General features: G+C 42.5%; 1 protein-coding gene across 6 annotated transcripts in view; it reads right to left on the bottom strand.

The window, feature by feature from the left end:
- Positions 1-17,927, bottom strand: part of ATP8A1 (ATPase phospholipid transporting 8A1) — a 376,828-nt gene that overhangs the window by 196,003 nt on the left and 162,898 nt on the right. For 4 of the 6 annotated variants that reach the window (XM_077477552.1, XM_077477551.1, XM_077477556.1 and 1 more), the window contains exons 8-10: positions 16,910-16,983; positions 13,347-13,416; positions 8,998-9,125 (exon numbers count right to left, since the gene is read on the bottom strand). In XM_077477552.1, coding sequence (XP_077333678.1) covers positions 8,998-9,125; positions 13,347-13,416; positions 16,910-16,983 — 272 coding nt within the window. Of the gene's footprint in view, positions 1-8,997; positions 9,126-13,346; positions 13,417-16,270; positions 16,345-16,909; positions 16,984-17,927 lie in introns of all 6 variants that reach the window. The other 2 variants (XM_077477555.1, XM_077477557.1) reach the window with 2 other exon arrangements.

Below are 17,927 nucleotides of genomic sequence, written 5' to 3'. Positions count from 1 at the left end.
CTTTCAAAGTCAGTGACCCAATGAGGAGAGAGAGGAGGCAGGGCCAATCTGTGGCTCTGTCTGAATGGACACAGGGAGCTGCGGCTTGGCTTCCCCCAACACAAGCTGCTTGATGTGGGGGCACTTGGCAGGTGGGAGGGGCCAGGAGGGCCAGCGAGGGACCAGAGAAGAAGAGGATCTGGGCTGCTCTATGCAAAAACACTGCACAGAGCAAGTTAAGTATAACATGTTTTTTTTAAACAAGAAAAACCACAAGGCTTTAATATCACTTTAAGGTTACTCCTCCCAGTCCAGCTGCTCCACCCAAAAATTAAAATAGAGTCAAAAATTTAAGATGTATAAAGATCTGAAGCATTTATATTTTTAAATGGTGTTTATTTTATTTTATTTTTTATCCAGCCATGAAGACAATCTTCCAGGGAGGAAATATGGGAGCTGGAATGGCCAACTCATGTATTCTGACACCGTTTTTTAATTCAGTTGTTCGCCAAACAGTGAAGGATGGATAAAAGACGACAACCCTGAAAAATGCACATGCAATAATGAACCAGAAGATCCATATTTCTCTGACTTTAAAGCAGTATTAAACCCAAAACCAAAAACGCAATATATTGCAGCTTAATAATTAGATGATAATCATTTTTTTTTTCCTTTGGCTTTTTCCATCCGGTAATCTGGCCAGAAACATATTTCCTGTATGAGAGAGAGACAACTCTGGAGGAATCCGCACAGGAGGCACAGCAGCATTGTCACGGGGAGATGAAGTAGTGTTAAATGTACTAGCAGATTTTGAACCAATAACAAATTGAAGCCAAACTACAAATATTACTTTATAATCCGTTACAGCAAACAGTTTTTCTTTTTCCTTTTGGGATAAAGGTTTTACATGAATAAATAAAAGCTGATCATTTTAATCACCCCTGCCAGTGTTAGGTGGTTTGTCTCATCCATGTACACTGAAACATTCTGCTGGGGCGCTTGTGCTGTGAAAATCAGACTGGATTACCAGATAAAAATAGAAGAAAACCTTAAAAAGGAAATGAATAGAGCAATCACATGTAAGAATTGGTAAACTGCAATATATTAAAAGTCTGCCTTTGGGTTTATCTTTTATTACTTTTTAGGGCATTTAAAAGTATACAGAGCCCTGATATTAAGTTAAAACTAGCAAGGTTATAGCAGTAAAAGCAGCAATTGGTCTCTGCATTCCTTCAATTGAATGGCATGTAAGAAATGGCTAGAATGGCGAAAAACCTGAACTACCACAATGTATGGTTTGCTACGAAACCAAACCAGCCATAGAATGTTATAAAACATTGATCAGCAACCGGCTTCAATCAGTGCATGCTGTCCTCACTACCAAGTGAAGATATGGCTGCTTCATGCCACCACTAAGGCCCCTTTACACTTGTGTGACGTGTCATGCAACTTGGGACTGCAAAGTCGCATGACAAGTCGTTCCCCAGGATTCCCAACTATAACCATTAATACATGTGCAACTTCAAGTCATGCCAATGTTAAAGTAGTCCCTGTACTACTTTGGTCTGACTTTCACACGATTTGAGGTCCATATACCTCAAGTTTACACAGGCATTCCCTGAAATTGCAGCAAAATCACAGAAAAAGAGCCACCGCAAAATCGTAGTAAAATTGCGGTAGTGTGAAAGGTGCCTAAGGGGGAGATTTACTAAAACCGGTGCACACAGATTCTGATGTAGCTGTGCATACGGTAGTAACCAATCAGCTTCTAGGCTTCATTGCCAAATATTAATTGAACAAGCTGAAGTTAGGAGCGGATTGGTTACCACGTACAGCTGTACCAGATTATGTGTGCACCAGTTTTAGTAAATCTCACAGCTGAGTCTATGAAGTAAAAAAATAAATAAAATAAAAAACTGTACAGACAGTAGATCTTCATGAGATATTTCTGCTATACAGCACAACTTCAAAGACCCTGAGAAGCATTGGGAGAGAACATTATCGCAAGTGGCAGCCAAAGTTCATTTTAAAGACTGTCTTGGTTTATTTGCGTTAAATTCTCAGAGTCTTTCCAGAACTAGATTTATTTTTCTTTTAACAAAGTTTATCTGCAAATGAGGATTGTAAAATTGTATACGGTTATTGCTCCGACACATATGGGGGGGTTACTAAAACTGGAGAATACAATATCTGGTGCAGCTCTGCATAGAAGCCAATCAGCATCCATGTTTTACTGTCAAAACTTGAACAAGCTCAAGTTAGAAGCTGTCAGAATGAGGCCTTACAGCACATATATAAAAAAAACTTCATAAGTAAAGACATTAAAAGGAGTTGTAAAGGCAGAAGGTTTTTATAGTTTACTACATTCTATGCATAAAGATAAAAAAAACCTTCCGTGTGTAGCAGCCTCCCCAATTACCTACCTGAGCCCCTTCTCTCTCCTGAGAAGGGGCTCAGGTAGGTAATTGGAGGAGCAGCGGCAACATTGGCTCCTGCGGCTGTCAAAGTCAGCCCATCAGGGGAGAGAGGGGGTGGGGCCAGGTTGGGGCTCCGTGTCTGAATGGATACACGGAGCTCTGACTCAGCTTGGGTGCCCCCCTGTAGCAAGCTGCTGGCCGAGGAGGCACTCAAAAGGAGGGAGAGACTAGGATCAGCAAAGAGGGACTCGAGAAGAGGAGGATCTGGGCTGCTCTGTGGAAAACTAACTGCACAGAGGAGGTAATTATAACATGCTTTTTTTTTTTTTTTTTTAAATGAGCCTTTACAATCACTTTAACAATAAGATTTACAGCAACTTGATCTTTTCACACATTGCTAAGATATTAACCACTTTCAGACCGGACCATTTTGCTGGTAAATGACCAGAGGTCTTTTTACACTTTGGCACTGCGCTGCTTTAACTGGTAATTGCGCGGTCATGCAATGTTGTACCCAAACAAAATTTGCGACCTTTTCTTCCCACAAATAGAGCTTTCTTTTGATGGTATTTGATTGCCTCTGCGATTTTTATTTTTTGCGATATAAACGTAAAAAGACCGCAAATTTTGAAAAAAAATGATATTTTCTACTTTTTGTTATTAGAAAAATCCAATAAACTCAATTTTAGTCATACATTTAGGCCAAAATGTATTCAGCCACATGTCTTTGGTAAAAAAAAAGTCAATAATTGTATATTTATTGGTTTGCGCAAAAGTTGTCACATCTACAAACTAAGGTACGTTTTTCTGGAATTTACGCAGCTTTTAGTTTACGACTGCCTATCTCATTTCTTGAGGTGCTAAAATGGCAGGGCAGTACAAAACCCCCCCAAATGACCCCATTTTGGAAAGTAGACCCCCTAAGGAAATTGATAAGAGGCATGTTGAGCCCATTGAATATTTTATTTTTTTGCCTCAAGCGATTGAATAATGACAAAAAAAAATTTTTTTTTTTTTTTTTACACAAAGTTGTCACTAAATGATATATTGCTCACACATGCTATGGGCGTATGTGAAATGACACCCCAAAATAAATTCTGCTGCTTCTCCTGAGTACGGGGATACCACATATGTGGGACTTTTTGGGAGCCTAGCCGCGTACGGGGCCCCGAAAACCAAGCACCGCCTTCAGGCTTTCTAAGGGCGTAAATTTTTGAGTTCACTTCTCACTACCTATTACAGTTTTGAAGGCCATAAAATGCCAAGATGGCACAAAACCCCCACAAATGACCCCATTTTAGAAAGTAGACACCCCAAGCTATTTGCTGAGAGGCATGTTGAGTTCATGGAATATTTTATATTTTGCCACAAGTTGCGGGAAAATTACAAACTTTTTTTTTTTTTTTTTTTTTCACAAAGTTGTCACTAAATGATATATTGCTCACACATGCCATGGGCATATGTGAAATGACACCCCAAAATAAATTCTGCTGCTTCTCCTGAGTACGGGGATACCACATATGTGGGACTTTTTGGGAGCCTAGCCGCGTACGGGGCCCCGAAAACCAAGCACCGCCTTCAGGCTTTCTAAGGGCGTAAATTTTTTAGTTCACTTCTCACTACCTATTACAGTTTTGAAGGCCATAAAATGCCAAGATGGCACAAAACCCCCACAAATGACCCCATTTTAGAAAGTAGACACCCCAAGCTATTTGCTGAGAGGCATGTTGAGTCCATGGAATATTTTATATTTTGCCACAAGTTGCGGGAAAATTACAAACTTTTTTTTTTTTTTTTTTCACAAAGTTGTCACTAAATGTTATATTGCTCACGCATGCCATGGGCATATGTGAAATGACACCACAAAATAAATTCTGCTGCTTCTCCTGAGTACGGGGATACCACATATGTGGGACTTTTTGGGAGCCTAGCCGCGTACGGGGCCCCGAAAACCAAGCACCGCCTTCAGGCTTTCTAAGGGCGTTACAGTTTTGAAGGCCATAAAATGCCAAGATGGCACAAACCCCCCCCAAATGACCCCATTTTGGAAAGTAGACACCCTTAAATTTAGGGGTACACTAGTGAGACTAGGTAATAAATGGCGGGTGCCCTGAAACTATAAAAAAATAACTAACCAACCAGCGTCACCTGTAACAGTTATATGGTGATCACTGGTGAAAGGGTTAACTAGGGGGCAATCAGGGGGCTTTATGCGGTAGTATATGGGGGTCCCTGGCGCTATAAAAAGCTGTGGCGAACCTAAATACCTACCTGCCTAACTAGCGTCACCTGTGACACTAATACAGCGATCAGAAAAACGATCGCTTATTAGGCTGGGTTCACACTGGAGCGATGCGGGAACGCCACGAATGCGCGGCGGGTTCCCGCATCGCATGCCTCCCGGCGGCAGTTCACACTGCCCTATGCAAACTGCTGGGAGTGTCAGTGAAATGTTACTGACACCCCCAGATCAGTTCGCATATCGCAGTGCGATCTGCAAACTCGGATCGCATGGTGTGAACACCCATGCGATCCGATTCTGCTGCGGGCCAAAAAAAGGGTCCCGTGCGAATTTGCGGCGGGTGCGGCGAATGGCTGAACTCGAATCGCACAGAGATCGGATGTGATTTGCACTGCAGTGCGGTGCGAATCACATCCGTTCTCAAACCGCTGCAATGTGAACCCAGCCTTAGTGACACTGGCGACGGGGGGTGATCACGGGGTTAAACCTTTATTGGGGGGGTTAGGGGGGTACCTTAGAACTAAAGGGGGCTAACCCTAACTGCCCTAACAGTTATTAGTCACAAATGACACCCGCCGGGTGATCAGGGGGTTAAACCTTTATTAGGTAATAAATGGCGGGTGCCCTGAAACTATAAAAAAATAACTAACCAACCAGCGTCACCTGTAACAGTTATATGGTGATCACAGGTGAAAGGGTTAACTAGGGGGCAATCAGGGGGCTTTATGCGGTAGTATATGGGGGTCCCTGGCGCTATAAAAAGCTGTGGCGAACCTAAATACCTACCTGCCTAACTAGCGTCACCTGTGACACTAATACGGCGATCAGAAAAATGATCGCTTATTAGGCTGGGTTCACACTGGAGCGATGCGGAAACGCCGCGAATCCGCGGCGGGTTCCCGCATCGCATGCCTCCCGGCGGCAGTTCACACTGCCCTATGCGAACTGCTGGGAGTGTCAGTGAAATGTTACTGACACCCCCAGATCAGTTCGCATATCGCAGTGCGATCTGCAAACTCGGATCGCATGGTGTGAACACCCATGCGATCCGATTCTGCTGCGGGCCAAAAAAAGGGTCCCGTGCGAATTTGCGGCGGGTGCGGCGAATGGCTGAACTCGAATCGCACAGAGATCGGATGTGATTTGCACTGCAGTGCGGTGCGAATCACATTCGTTCTCATAAACCGCTGCAATGTGAACCCAGCCTTAGTGACACTGGCGACGGGGGGTGATCACGGGGTTAAACCTTTATTGGGGGGGTTAGGGGGGTACATTAGAACTAAAGGGGGCCAACTCTAACTGCCCTAACAGTTATTACAGTCACAAATGACACCAATGCAAAAAAAAAAAAAAAAAAATGACATTGGTGTCACTGTGACTGGGGGGCAGGGGTAATTGGGGGGGTGATCGGGGGGTAAAGGGGGGGTGTGAGTGTGCCTGGCATGTTCTACTGTGTGTGTAGAGTGTTGGTGCAACTCACCGATCCGCTCTCCTCCGTGTCGGAACGAAAAATACCGACACGGAGGAGAGATCACATCACTTCCTCTCCTGTGTTTACATTACAGGAGAGGAAGTGATGTCACGGGGGATTTCCATTCGTCGAGAGCGATCGCGAGGGGGTGGCCATGAATGAATGGCCGCCCCCTCATCCCGGATCGCTCTCGATGGAATGCCGACCGCCGCAGGCACCGGGGGGGGGGGCCCGATCGGGCCCCCCACCCGCGGGCAGGCAGGGACTTGTATATACGCCCATATGCCTGCCCGTGCCATTCTGCCGACGTATATCGTCGTGCGGCGGTCGGCAAGTGGTTAATGAAAGTACCAAACAAATATTATTGAAACATTTAAAGCATGTATAGCAAGTTCAGAATTACAACAATCTCCTGATATTGGTCTGTAGAAGGATTAGGAGACATAAAATAATTTATCTTCATATCCTGGGCATACTGAATGAAAAATGATGCATTCAAATGACCTCCAGTGTTGCTGATATTTGACTGTGTGAGGATTTGGTGAAATGTAATATTTTCTCTTCCTATCCTGGGCATGCTGACCTTTACAAGACACAGTGCTTCATTTGTTTTATCACAGGCGTGAAATTCAATATGCCATCATAACACTGTCTGGATTAGGAAGGTCTCTCTGATACCATGTAGTGGGATGAGCATGTAAGCTACCTTCTTACACATCATTGGTATGGCCTTGCCAAAGGTACAGAATATATAAAATTGGAATAAAGCGTACCGGTCACTGACAGAATGTACGACTTTATGGAAAGTTAAGCAAAGTGGAACCTCTTTCATGACAACCATGATTTATTATTTGTTACCTCAACAAGTACGTTGTATAAAAAGGATAGAATACAGTTCACAAGGAATGATTGTGCAGATGCATTATAAAAGAAGTGGCAGCAAGAGAAGCAAGGAATGGAAAACATATGTGGCTGATGGGGCAATGAGCAGGAAGGAATTACATGCAGCAGAGAAAGGAATAGACAAACAAAAATTAAGTTGGGGTGCGATCGATCAGATGGAGTTGGTGCTGTTGTCATATAGTGAATGGCTTATATTATACTGGATTTATATAGTGGTACGTTTTCCCAGCTTTTTACAAAATAGAGGACGACAATACAATACAGTAACAATACAACTCAAGAGTAGGGGTGCACCGAATGGGTTTTTTGGTGCCGAAACCGACACCGAAAATGACCGATAACGAAACTTATTTTAAAAAAAATATTTGTATACAGGAGATGGTCAGAGACTGGGGACATGGCACAGGAGATGGTCAGAGACTGGGGACATGGCACAGGAGATGGTCAGAGACTGGGGACATGGCACAGGAGATGATCAGAGACTGGGGACATGGCACAGGAGATGGTCAGAGACTGGGGACATGGCACAGGAGATGGTCAGAGACTGGGGACATGGCACAGGAGATCAATGCAGTCTCGCCAGTGCCCGTCAGATGCAGTCAGCCATTGTCCCCACTGCAGCCAGCCTGTGAAGGTAAGAGAGAGGAGAGCCGCCACCTGGTTGATTAGAGCTTGTGATGTTCCCGGTGCTCTAATCAACCAGGCGGTGGAGGCGGCTCTCCTGCGCTATAGGACACCCCCATGATGGGCAGCACCAGGGGCGGAGCCCCACCCCATTGTTGGCACAGTTGATCCAGAGGAAGGCAAACCCTCCCAATAAAGTATGATACAATTTTCGCGAGTGGGGGAAAAAAAAAATTCTTCCTGATACAACAGGCAAAAAAAATTTTTCCTGGATAAACTTAACCTATAAATATTAGTATCCAGTTATATTATGTACATTTAGGAAAAAAGTCCAGGCCTTTTTTAAAGCAATCTACTGAGCTGGACAGAACCAGCTCTTGAGGGAGTCAATTCTACATTTTCACAGCTCTTACTGTGAAAAAGCTTTTCTGTATCTGGAGATGAAATCTCTTTTCCTCCAGAGGTAAAGGGTGCCCCCCTTGACCTCTGTGATGACCTTAAAGTGAATAACTCAGCACAGAGTTAACTATTTGGACCACTTGTGTATTTATACATGTTGATTAACATGGTAATCTCTTCTCCAGAGAGAATAAATTCAGTTCCTCTAATCCAGGGGTAGGCAACCTGGGGCCCTCTAGGTGTTATGGAACTACATTTCCCATGATGCATTGCAAGGCTTTTAGTTACAATTACTCCCAGAGGCATGATGGGACTTGTAGTTCTGCACCAGCTGGAGGGCCCCAGGTTGCCTAGCCCTGCTCTAATCTTTCCTCATAGGTGAGCTCCTCCATGCCTTTTATCGGTTTGGTTGCCCTTCTCTGCACTTTGTCCAGTACTCCAATATCCTTTTTATGAACTGGTGCCCAAAACTGAACTGCATATTCCAGATGAGTTCTTACTAAAGATTTATACAGGGGCAAAGTTATCTCCATACCTCTCAATACAAGAAAGGATTTTTCTTGCTTGCAAACTGTGGTTTGGCATTGCTATTATTAGGCTTAATCTATCACAACACCCAGATCCTTCTCCACCATTGATTCCCCCAGTTGCACTCCCCCTAGTATGTATGATGCATGCATATTCTTAGCCCCCAAGTGCATAACTTTACATTTCTCAACATTAAACCTCATCTACCACTTAGTTGCCCATTTAAACAGTGCATTGAGGTCAGCTAGTAAATTGCAGACATTATGTAAGGACTTTATCCCATTGCATAGTTTGATGTCATCTGCAAAGACTGAAATGTTACTTTTAATCCCAAACCCAATATCATTTATAAAGATAGTAAAAAGAAATATATTCATATACACACACACAGAACTAGGATTAATGTTATGTTGTCAACAAGTTTAATTACAAACCCGTGTCCATCCAGTCGGATGTTTCCATTAAAATCATAAAGATGTCTGTTTGGGCTTTCACATTCAATTTTTCCAGACAAACTCATCAGCGTGCCAATGTCCTTCATTTCTGTGGTCAGCGACAGACCCTGAAGAAAGAATATAATGAAGAAATTCAAACATTTTATTCAAAGAACAATTTCTATCAAATTGTCCTTAGAAGAGGATTAGCTAATTGGGAAATTTGTTCAGCGGTCACAGAAGTATCGTTAGTCAGTATAGTCTGTAGAATCGAGCAGAGCAGAGACTGGCTGCTGGATTGGGGAACTAGTGAGATAATTAAATGCAACCAATTCACTTTTACCCCTTACTCTTACTTGATGTGATTGTAGCCGTATTAGTGCAATTGTGATAGAGAAGATGGAGTACTGTCCATGATACTTTTCTTTATTTGCACTAACATACAATTTTTCAGGACAAGCTTTCGGGGTATGTCCCCTTCTTCAAGGTCCAAGGTTTTTTTTTTTTTTTTTTTTTTACACTCTGCTTAAAAATGTGTAAATGAGTACTGCTTGGACCTTGAAGAAGGGGACATATCCCGGAAGCTTGTACTGAAAATTTTTATGTCAGGCTCGCACAGGACCCTTTTTTTGGTCCGCAGCAGAATCGGATCGCATGGGTGTTCACACCATGCGATCCGATTCCTGTCAGAGTTTGCAGATCGCACTGCGATATACGAACTGATCTGGGGGTGTCATTAACGTTTCACTGACACTCCCAGCAGATTCGCAGCGTTCCCGCATCGCAGCAGTGTGAACCCAGCCTGCAGGCTGGGTTCACACTGCTGCGATGCGGGAACGCTGCGAATCTGCTGGGAGTGTCAGTGAAACGTTAATGACACCCCCACTGCTGCGATGTGGGAACGCTGCGAATCTGCTGGGAGTGTCAGTGAAACGTTAATGACACCCCCACTGCTGCGATGTGGGAACGCTGCGAATCTGCTGGGAGTGTCAGTGAAACGTTAATGACACCCCCAGATCAGTTCATATATCGCAGTGCGATCTGCAAACTCTGACAGGAATCGGATCGCATGGTGTGAACACCCATGCGATCCGATTCTGCTGCGGACCAAAAAAAGGGTCCTGTGCGAGTTTGTGCCGGATGCGATGCGAATTCAGCCATACTATCTGTATGGCTGAACTCACATCGCACAGAGATCAGATGTGATTTGCACTGCAGTGCGGTGCGAATCACATCCGATCTCATCACCGCAGCAGTGTGAACCCAGCCTCAGTGCAAATAAAAAAAACAGTACTCAGGTTTCTCTGTCCCCTTACTCTGAAAGGGCAGAGCAGTTAATCTGTAGTCCTGACATTGTGAATTGCGTCTGTCATACCCCTCACAGCACTCAACGTGGCCACACATGTCACAACAGATTGTGCAACCTCTTCATGGTTTCCTCAACTGCTTCAACCCCAGAATATTTTACCCCCTTTCTGACCAAAGCACTTTTTGCAATTTGGCACTTCGCCGCTTTAACCAACAATTGCGTGACATTCAGGGGCGGACTGACAACTCATGGGGCCCCTGTCAATAGGAGACTATGGGGCCCCCAGTCAATAGGAGATTATGGGGCCACATAGTATACAAACAGAATACACATACATACATACACTGAAAAGGTACCGTGGCAGCTATAATCTTAGGATTTTTTTTAAAAACACAGATTTTTACATACTGTCCCTGGTTTTATTGAGGCTGGCAACCCTGATGGGGCCCCCTAGTGGCACGGGGCCCGAGTGCCCCAATGGTCAGTCCGCCCTTGGCGACATTGCACCCAAACAAAATTGACGTGCTTTTTTCCCCACAAACAGCAGCTTTCTTTTGGTGGTATTTGATCACCTCTGCGGTTTTTATTTTTTGCACTATAAACAAAAAAAAAAAAAAAAGTGACAATTTTGAAAAAAAAAAAAAAAAAAAAAAAAAAGCAATAATTTTTTACTTTTTGCTATAATAAATATCCCCCAAAAATATAATAAAAAAAAAAAACCCCACACTTTTTTTGCTCAGTTTAGGCCGATATGTACTCTACATAAATTTTGGTTAAAAAAATAAAAAAAATAGCAATAAGCGTATATTGATTGGTTTGCGCAAAAGTTTGAGAGTCTACAAAATAGGGGATCGTTTTATGATATATATATATATATATATATATATATATATATATAATTTTATTAGTAATCTGCCCTTTTTGTATCATGACTGCAACATTATATCGGACACTTTTTACACTATTTTGGGACCATTGTCATTTATACAGTGATCCGCACTATAAAAAATGCACCGATTACTGAATAAATGACACTGGCAGGGAAGGGGTTAAACACTAGGGGGAAATGAAGGGGTTAAGTGTGTCCTAGGGAGTGATGGGCTTCAACTCACATGACAGCAATCACTGCTCCCGATGACAGGGAGCAGTGATCTCTGTCATGTCACAAGGCAGAACAGGGAAATGCCTGGTTTACATAGGTACTTCCCCGTTCTGTGGCTCCATGACACGACCGTCAGGAGTCCGGTCTTTCCCTCCTGATTGGCTGAGATACACCAGCGACGCCATTGGCTCCTGATGCTGTCAAAGCCAGTTAGCCAATCAGGAGAGGGGACAGGACCAAACCACGGTTCTGTGTCTGAAAGGATACATGAAGCTGTAGCTCGGCTCGGGTGCCCCCATAGAAAGCTGCTTGCTGTGGGGATACTCGACGGGAGGGGCCAAGAGCAACGAAGAGGGACCAGAGAAGAGGAGGATCCAGGCTGCTCTGTACAAAACCATTTTACAGAGCAGGTAAGGTTGACATGCTACTTTTAAAGAAAAAAACTAAAGGAGACTTTAGTATCACTGAGATTTACCACAACCTTGTAATGCTAGGGCCTAGCTAAACAAAGTATATGCAATCAGTCAGGCTTTCATACTACATAGTTGTTAGTAAATCTAAAGGAGATTATAAAAGTCTGTGGTCAGATAGAGTACAGCAGTTGAAGTTCCTTCTGCATTATGGAAGAAAAGTTTTTTCCTTCCTTGTTCGTATCGGATCGGGTATGACATGCTAAGGAACAGTCAAAACAAAGTTTCTAACTAGGGAACCAAAATAGTATCTTAACACAAGGGCCCTAGCACTTAAAACGAATGGGAAACCATCATTATTAAAAGGAGAAAGGGGTTACTTTTTTTCCTTTCTTCTAAAACCGTTACTTGGCATAATTTTTAGCCATTTGACAAATAAACTGAGCTTAGTGGAGTTTTTTTTTTTTTTTATTGATAGGATTGGAAATGAAGAAAGATACTTTTCTGGCCTTATGTCACGTCTCTACATTGGATGCAAAAGTATGTTCAGTGAACATTCTTCCACGAATGCTCCAAATAAACCCCCCCCCCGATCAGCCTACTTTTCCAGTTTAGAGTGTTAGTTCTTCATAGGAAATGTGATCTGGCACGAGAAACATTTCATACTACTGTGATCAGCCATAACTTTATTACCTCCTACAATGGGCATGTGAGCCTCAGAAATGGACCACTTAGCTATGGAAGAAGGTGGCCTGGTCTGATGAATCACATTTCTATAACATGTAGATGGGCAGGTGTGTGCATAGCTTACCTGGGGAAAAGATGGCACCAGGATGCAGTATGGGAAGAAGGAAAGCAGGCACTGGGATGCTTTTGGCAATATTCTGCTGGTAAACCTTGGGTCCTGCCATTCATATGAATGTTGCTTTGACATGTACCATCTACCTATATATTGTTACCGACCAAGTACACCCCTGAATGGAAACTGTATTCCCTGAAGGCAGTGGTCTTTTTTTCAGCAGGATGTTCCCTGCCACACTGCACAAATGGTTCAAGAACAGTTTGAGGAACACAATAAGGAGTTTGGTTGACTGGGCCTCCAGATCTCAATCCAAACAAGCATCTGTGGGATGTGCTACAAACAAACAAGTCCGATCCATGGAGGTGCCACCTCGCACCTTACAGAACTTAAAAGGTTTGCCTACTGAAAGCATGGTGCCAAATATCACAACGACCTTCAGAGGTCCAGTGGTGTCCATGCCTCTATGGGTCCGGGCTGTTTTGATAGCAAAAAGGGATGCCTACTCAAAATTAGGTGGGAGGTCATAAAGTTATGGCCGATTGGTATATATTTTAATGGCTACAGCCAGCAAACACATTGTAGAACCTGTGAGGTATAAATCGCCAGTGGGTCACTACCACTAAATATCTAACCAAAACGAAAATATGCGAATGGGCAGAACTGATTATTTTTGCCCCTTTAAACTGTGTGCATTTTTAAAGCGATATGTGGCAAAACTCTACTTACCTGGCGGATCTTGAGGTTAGTCTCCCCATCCAAGTTAGAGGTTTCAATGTAGCACATGGCTTGAGGCTCACTATGGTGGAAGAAGCAAGCACAGAATACAATTAGCACATGGTGAGAAAACGACCAAAAACACAACATACAAACTTTAGCAAAACTAAAACAAAATGAGTCAACCACACTGTATATTAAAATATTTTAGACTTGCAGTGTTCAAAACAAAACAAAAAAAAAAACTGCAACAAGTAAACCCCAAACAGTGCAGAAAACTGGATCTAAAAAAAAAAAAATTCAAAAGATAAAAAGGGAACCAAGTAACGTTTGTTCATCTTTTTAAGCAATCTAATGCAGATAAAATATCTAGTGTGGCTTTAGGAACTTAACAGGCCACCATTGTATACTTATTTTTGTAAGGTCTCAATACATCGTTTTACGGGGATAAATGCAGCAAAATTTACCTTTCAACACTGGAGAGCAGTCACCATGCATTGAGGGCTCATATTGCATTCAAAAAAACGTTTGCTCTTTGTTAGCGGCATGCACTTTTAAATAAAGCTCTTCATGCCAAAAAAAAAAAAAAAAGCGTTCCCAATCACTTATGCACATTTACTATTTTTGGGTTAACCAAATGTGCAGCAAAAGTAATAATCAGTCTGAGTTTTAAACACAAAAAACAAGACTAGAAAGGTTAGTGAAAAACAGAAAATAAGAAGCAGTGAGAATTAGAAGCCAAGTACCAGATCCTGGACAAGTGCAGAGCCATGCAAATGTGAAGTGCCATCAACTAAAATCTATTTTCGGACAACATGCTATGGATGTAAACAGTCTTGGCATTGTGTGCAACGGATCCTCTACATTAAGGTATACACCAAGGTTCTGGTTCAGTTTCAGACAATGGATTCTACTGTACATTTGAATAGACATCCAGAACTGTACGTCTTTATTCACCAATTTTTGGGTAATAGATGATTCCATATGACCTATCCATAAAATTAGGGAAGAATTGGATTTTTAAATAAACACGTTTTGATAGTTTCCAAAGGTAAGGGCTTTGTGGTCTTTAAATGTTTGAATATCTTTGTTTCTGAAGCGGACAGGCTGATCTGTAAAATAGGTGATCTCCTAAACCAGACAATCAGAATAATTGGTTATCTGTGTCCATATTGGCTTTGGATCACTAGAAGTCAGCAGAGGACAAGGCCATCAGTATAGCTAAAATGTAGAAAAGAAGAAGATTTTCCCAATTCAGACCTGCTCCGCTGCCATGTAGCCACCACACAAACTCTTTTTGGCTATGCTCACATATGTAGATGCTGGGTGTAGAAAAGCCATTTTCCTTGGCATGTGCGCAAAGAGAAGCTATATAAAACTATATAAGCTATATAGAAGCTATATAAAACACAAAACAGGGCGCCATTGTCTAGGTGTAGCAATCAAAAAGAAGAAAAGACACAAAAAGGCACTCACTGGATCAAGGCTCGTCATAAACCCATATAGACCTCCATAGGATCGCCGTGCGGCTGCAGAGCTTGGCAAGCAAGCGGTTGAATGAAGCAGAGTTCTTGGTGGAAGTACAGCTGTCAAGCTTCAACATGGGCAGCAGTGGTTTCTAGGTGTAGCAAGATGGCTGCAGCTCCAATCAGCGCCACTCTTGGCTGGGCGATGGGGACAAGAAATGGAGGGGGCATGGCTACATGTTTTTTGGCCACAAGACTACCCCTTTATCAAACCACAGGACGACTCCTATGATTTGATAAAGGGGAAGTCTTGTTGCCCTGAAACGTGTAGCCACGCTCCCTTCACTTTCTGTCACCGTCACCCAGCTGAGGTGCTGATTGGAGCCATGTTGCTATACCTGGAAGCCCGTGCTGCTGATGTTCCATCCTGAAGCCCAACAGCTGTACTTCCACCAAGAACTCTGCATCATTCAGCCACATGCCTGCCAAGCTCTGCAGCCTCACGGTGACCCTATGGTGATCTATATGCCTTTATGACAAGTCTTAATCCACTTAACTAGTGAGAGCATTTTTATTTTTTTATTTTTAATTGCTACACCAAGCTGGAGTAGGTAGGTGCCCTTTTGTGTTTGTTTTATATATGTGCATGAAGTACTTAAATGGGCCTAGAACCACCTGCCAAGCTCTGCATTTATGTACCCATCTGAATGTACTACAAGCAGGGGAGCTACACTTGGTTGCACCATCACCGGCAGTTTCCTAGACGTCATGGTCCAGTGGCCTTTGCAGATACCCAACTATGTATGGTTAGAAATGTTTTCTTGTAAGTGGGGGCACAACATTTAACAGTATTACCTAGGTCACTATTTTGATTACTAGTGTTAATCACCAGACAGTTTTCAATACAATTGGGCAATAAGAATACATAGCATTGGCTCCACCCACTTGTAGAATATGGTGCATGTCGAAGCCAAGTTAATTTACATAAGCAGACAGGGGGAGAACTGCGGCCCAGATTAAAAATGGCTTAAAGGCAGCAAAACAGGTGGCAGGAAGGGGGAACAGATGTTCATTTTTTTTTTTTTGTAAAGGAAAATAACGCAGCTTGTCAGGTAAACCAAATCTTCTATAATTGTATAGAGCTCACACTTTTGATGAAGCCAATTCTTTGCATGGATCTTCTCTAAGCATTTATACACTATACAGTTTGATTGTACAATGTCACTTCAAATTAACTATGTAATGTATATGCCTGCACATTGGATATAAACTGAAACAAATTGTTTATATTTTTACTCTTATTACAAAGTTTTGGGGAATTTAAAGGTGATTTTACACTCTGTGCAATCAGATTGTAAATGTGTATGGTTTAAGTGGTATGGTCAAGCATGAGATTTTTTTTTTCTGTAAAGTAGGTAGTAGAGGTGTAGCAGGACCCATTTGCACAGTCTGCCCCAGCATTTCTCTGACCTGGATGAAAGACTGATGAGGTCAGCTGGGAGATGTTCCCCATTGGTCACTTTCACTATCTCCCCTATAGCCACCTATGTATCCCAATACGAACATGATCAGAATGGAAATCAATGGGAAACAAAGGAGACAGAGACAAAAAAAATTGAAATATTAACTTGGGAGGAAATTTGTAGGTTAAGAAATAGAGAGACTGGTGTTTTCATCCACTGTTTGTAACGGGGTCATAAATGTAAAAGGACAGGATTAAAAAAAAAATGTTAAGAAAATGTAATTAAGGCGTAAGAATGACTACATTTTAACGTTCTTGTTAAGTAGGCTGGGCTTCCTTTTTAAATCTTTTAGCCAATATAAAAATTACACATAAATTCATTTAAATGAAAAATACCAGACCCAGTTATAAAGCAGATTCTGAAAACATGCATATTATTTGGATGGGTTGAATAGAAGAACTTCAAGGAAATAAAGAAAAACCGTAGATGCATCTTGTGTAGGGCAACAGAATTCCACAAAGAAAGGTTTGCCATAGTCCAATCTGGCTGCCATGCTCAGTTTTTCCATATTTCCTTGCAATAATGGAAGTCAAAAGAGGGTAGAGAAACCAGACTTTATAGTGTTACCAACAACAGGCATCTCTACCTTGATGAGAGCAGAATAGTGTCAGCGGGTATATACTCTGTGCCATTTATTTTAACTATATCGCCAACATTTACCTGAAAGAAACTGAACTGGTTAAGAGTCTGTAAAAAGCATTCTAGAAGCAAAAGCATTAAACACATGCACTAGTAATAAATCTGAGCACAAGAACATACACATAGCGCTGGGATTGTTTTTGTATAGTAAGAGGTACACCATAGCTGCAAAAACCTTTGAGAAAACAAGACCACATAAATTCACATTTAATGGGGCAATGCAACAGAAATCCAGCAAACAGGAATAGGTGAAGCAGCATACGGCTATAGACAAATGCATTATGTTACCAAAAGTATTGGGTCACCTGCCTTTATATGCACATACACTTTAATGGTATCCCAGTCTTAGTCCATAGAATTCAATATTGAGTTGGTCCTTTACAGCTATAACAGCTTCAACTCTTCTTGGAAGGCTGTTCACGTGGTTTAGCAGTGTGTCTATGGGAAAGTTTGACCATTCTTCCAGAAGCGCATTTGTGATGTCAGGCATGAGAAGGCCTGGCTTGAAGTCTCTGCTCCAATTCATCCCAAAGGTGTTCTGTTGGGTTTGGCTTGGCCCCTTAGTTCCAGTGAAGGCAACTCTTAAGGCATCTGCATACCGAGACAGTTTGGACAATTGCATGCCCCAAACTTTGTGGGAACAGTTTGGGGATGGCCCCTGCGCACCAAGCAAGGTCCATAAAGACATGGATGAGTGAATTTGGGATGAAGGAAATTGGCGGGTCTGCACAAAATCCTGACCTCAACCTGATAGAACACTTTGAAATGAATTAGGACGGAGACTGAGCCAGGCCTTCTCATCCAACATCAGTGCCTGACCTCACAAATGCGCTTCTGGAAGAATGGTCAAACATTCTTAGACACGCCTAAACCTTGTGACAGCCTTCCCAGCGCTGAAACTGTTATAGCTGCAAAGGGTGGGTCAACTCAATTATGAACCCTATGGACTAAAACTGAGATGTCAT

The sequence above is a fragment of the Lithobates pipiens genome, unplaced genomic scaffold (genome assembly GCF_037356315.1).
Source record: "Lithobates pipiens isolate NorthernLeopardFrog02 unplaced genomic scaffold, aLitPip1_a1.2 Scaffold_13, whole genome shotgun sequence".
Classification (NCBI taxonomy): Eukaryota; Metazoa; Chordata; class Amphibia; order Anura; family Ranidae; genus Lithobates; species Lithobates pipiens.
The sequence above is the reverse complement of the archived record's forward strand: the minus strand, read 5'-3'. Positions and strand labels throughout refer to the sequence as shown.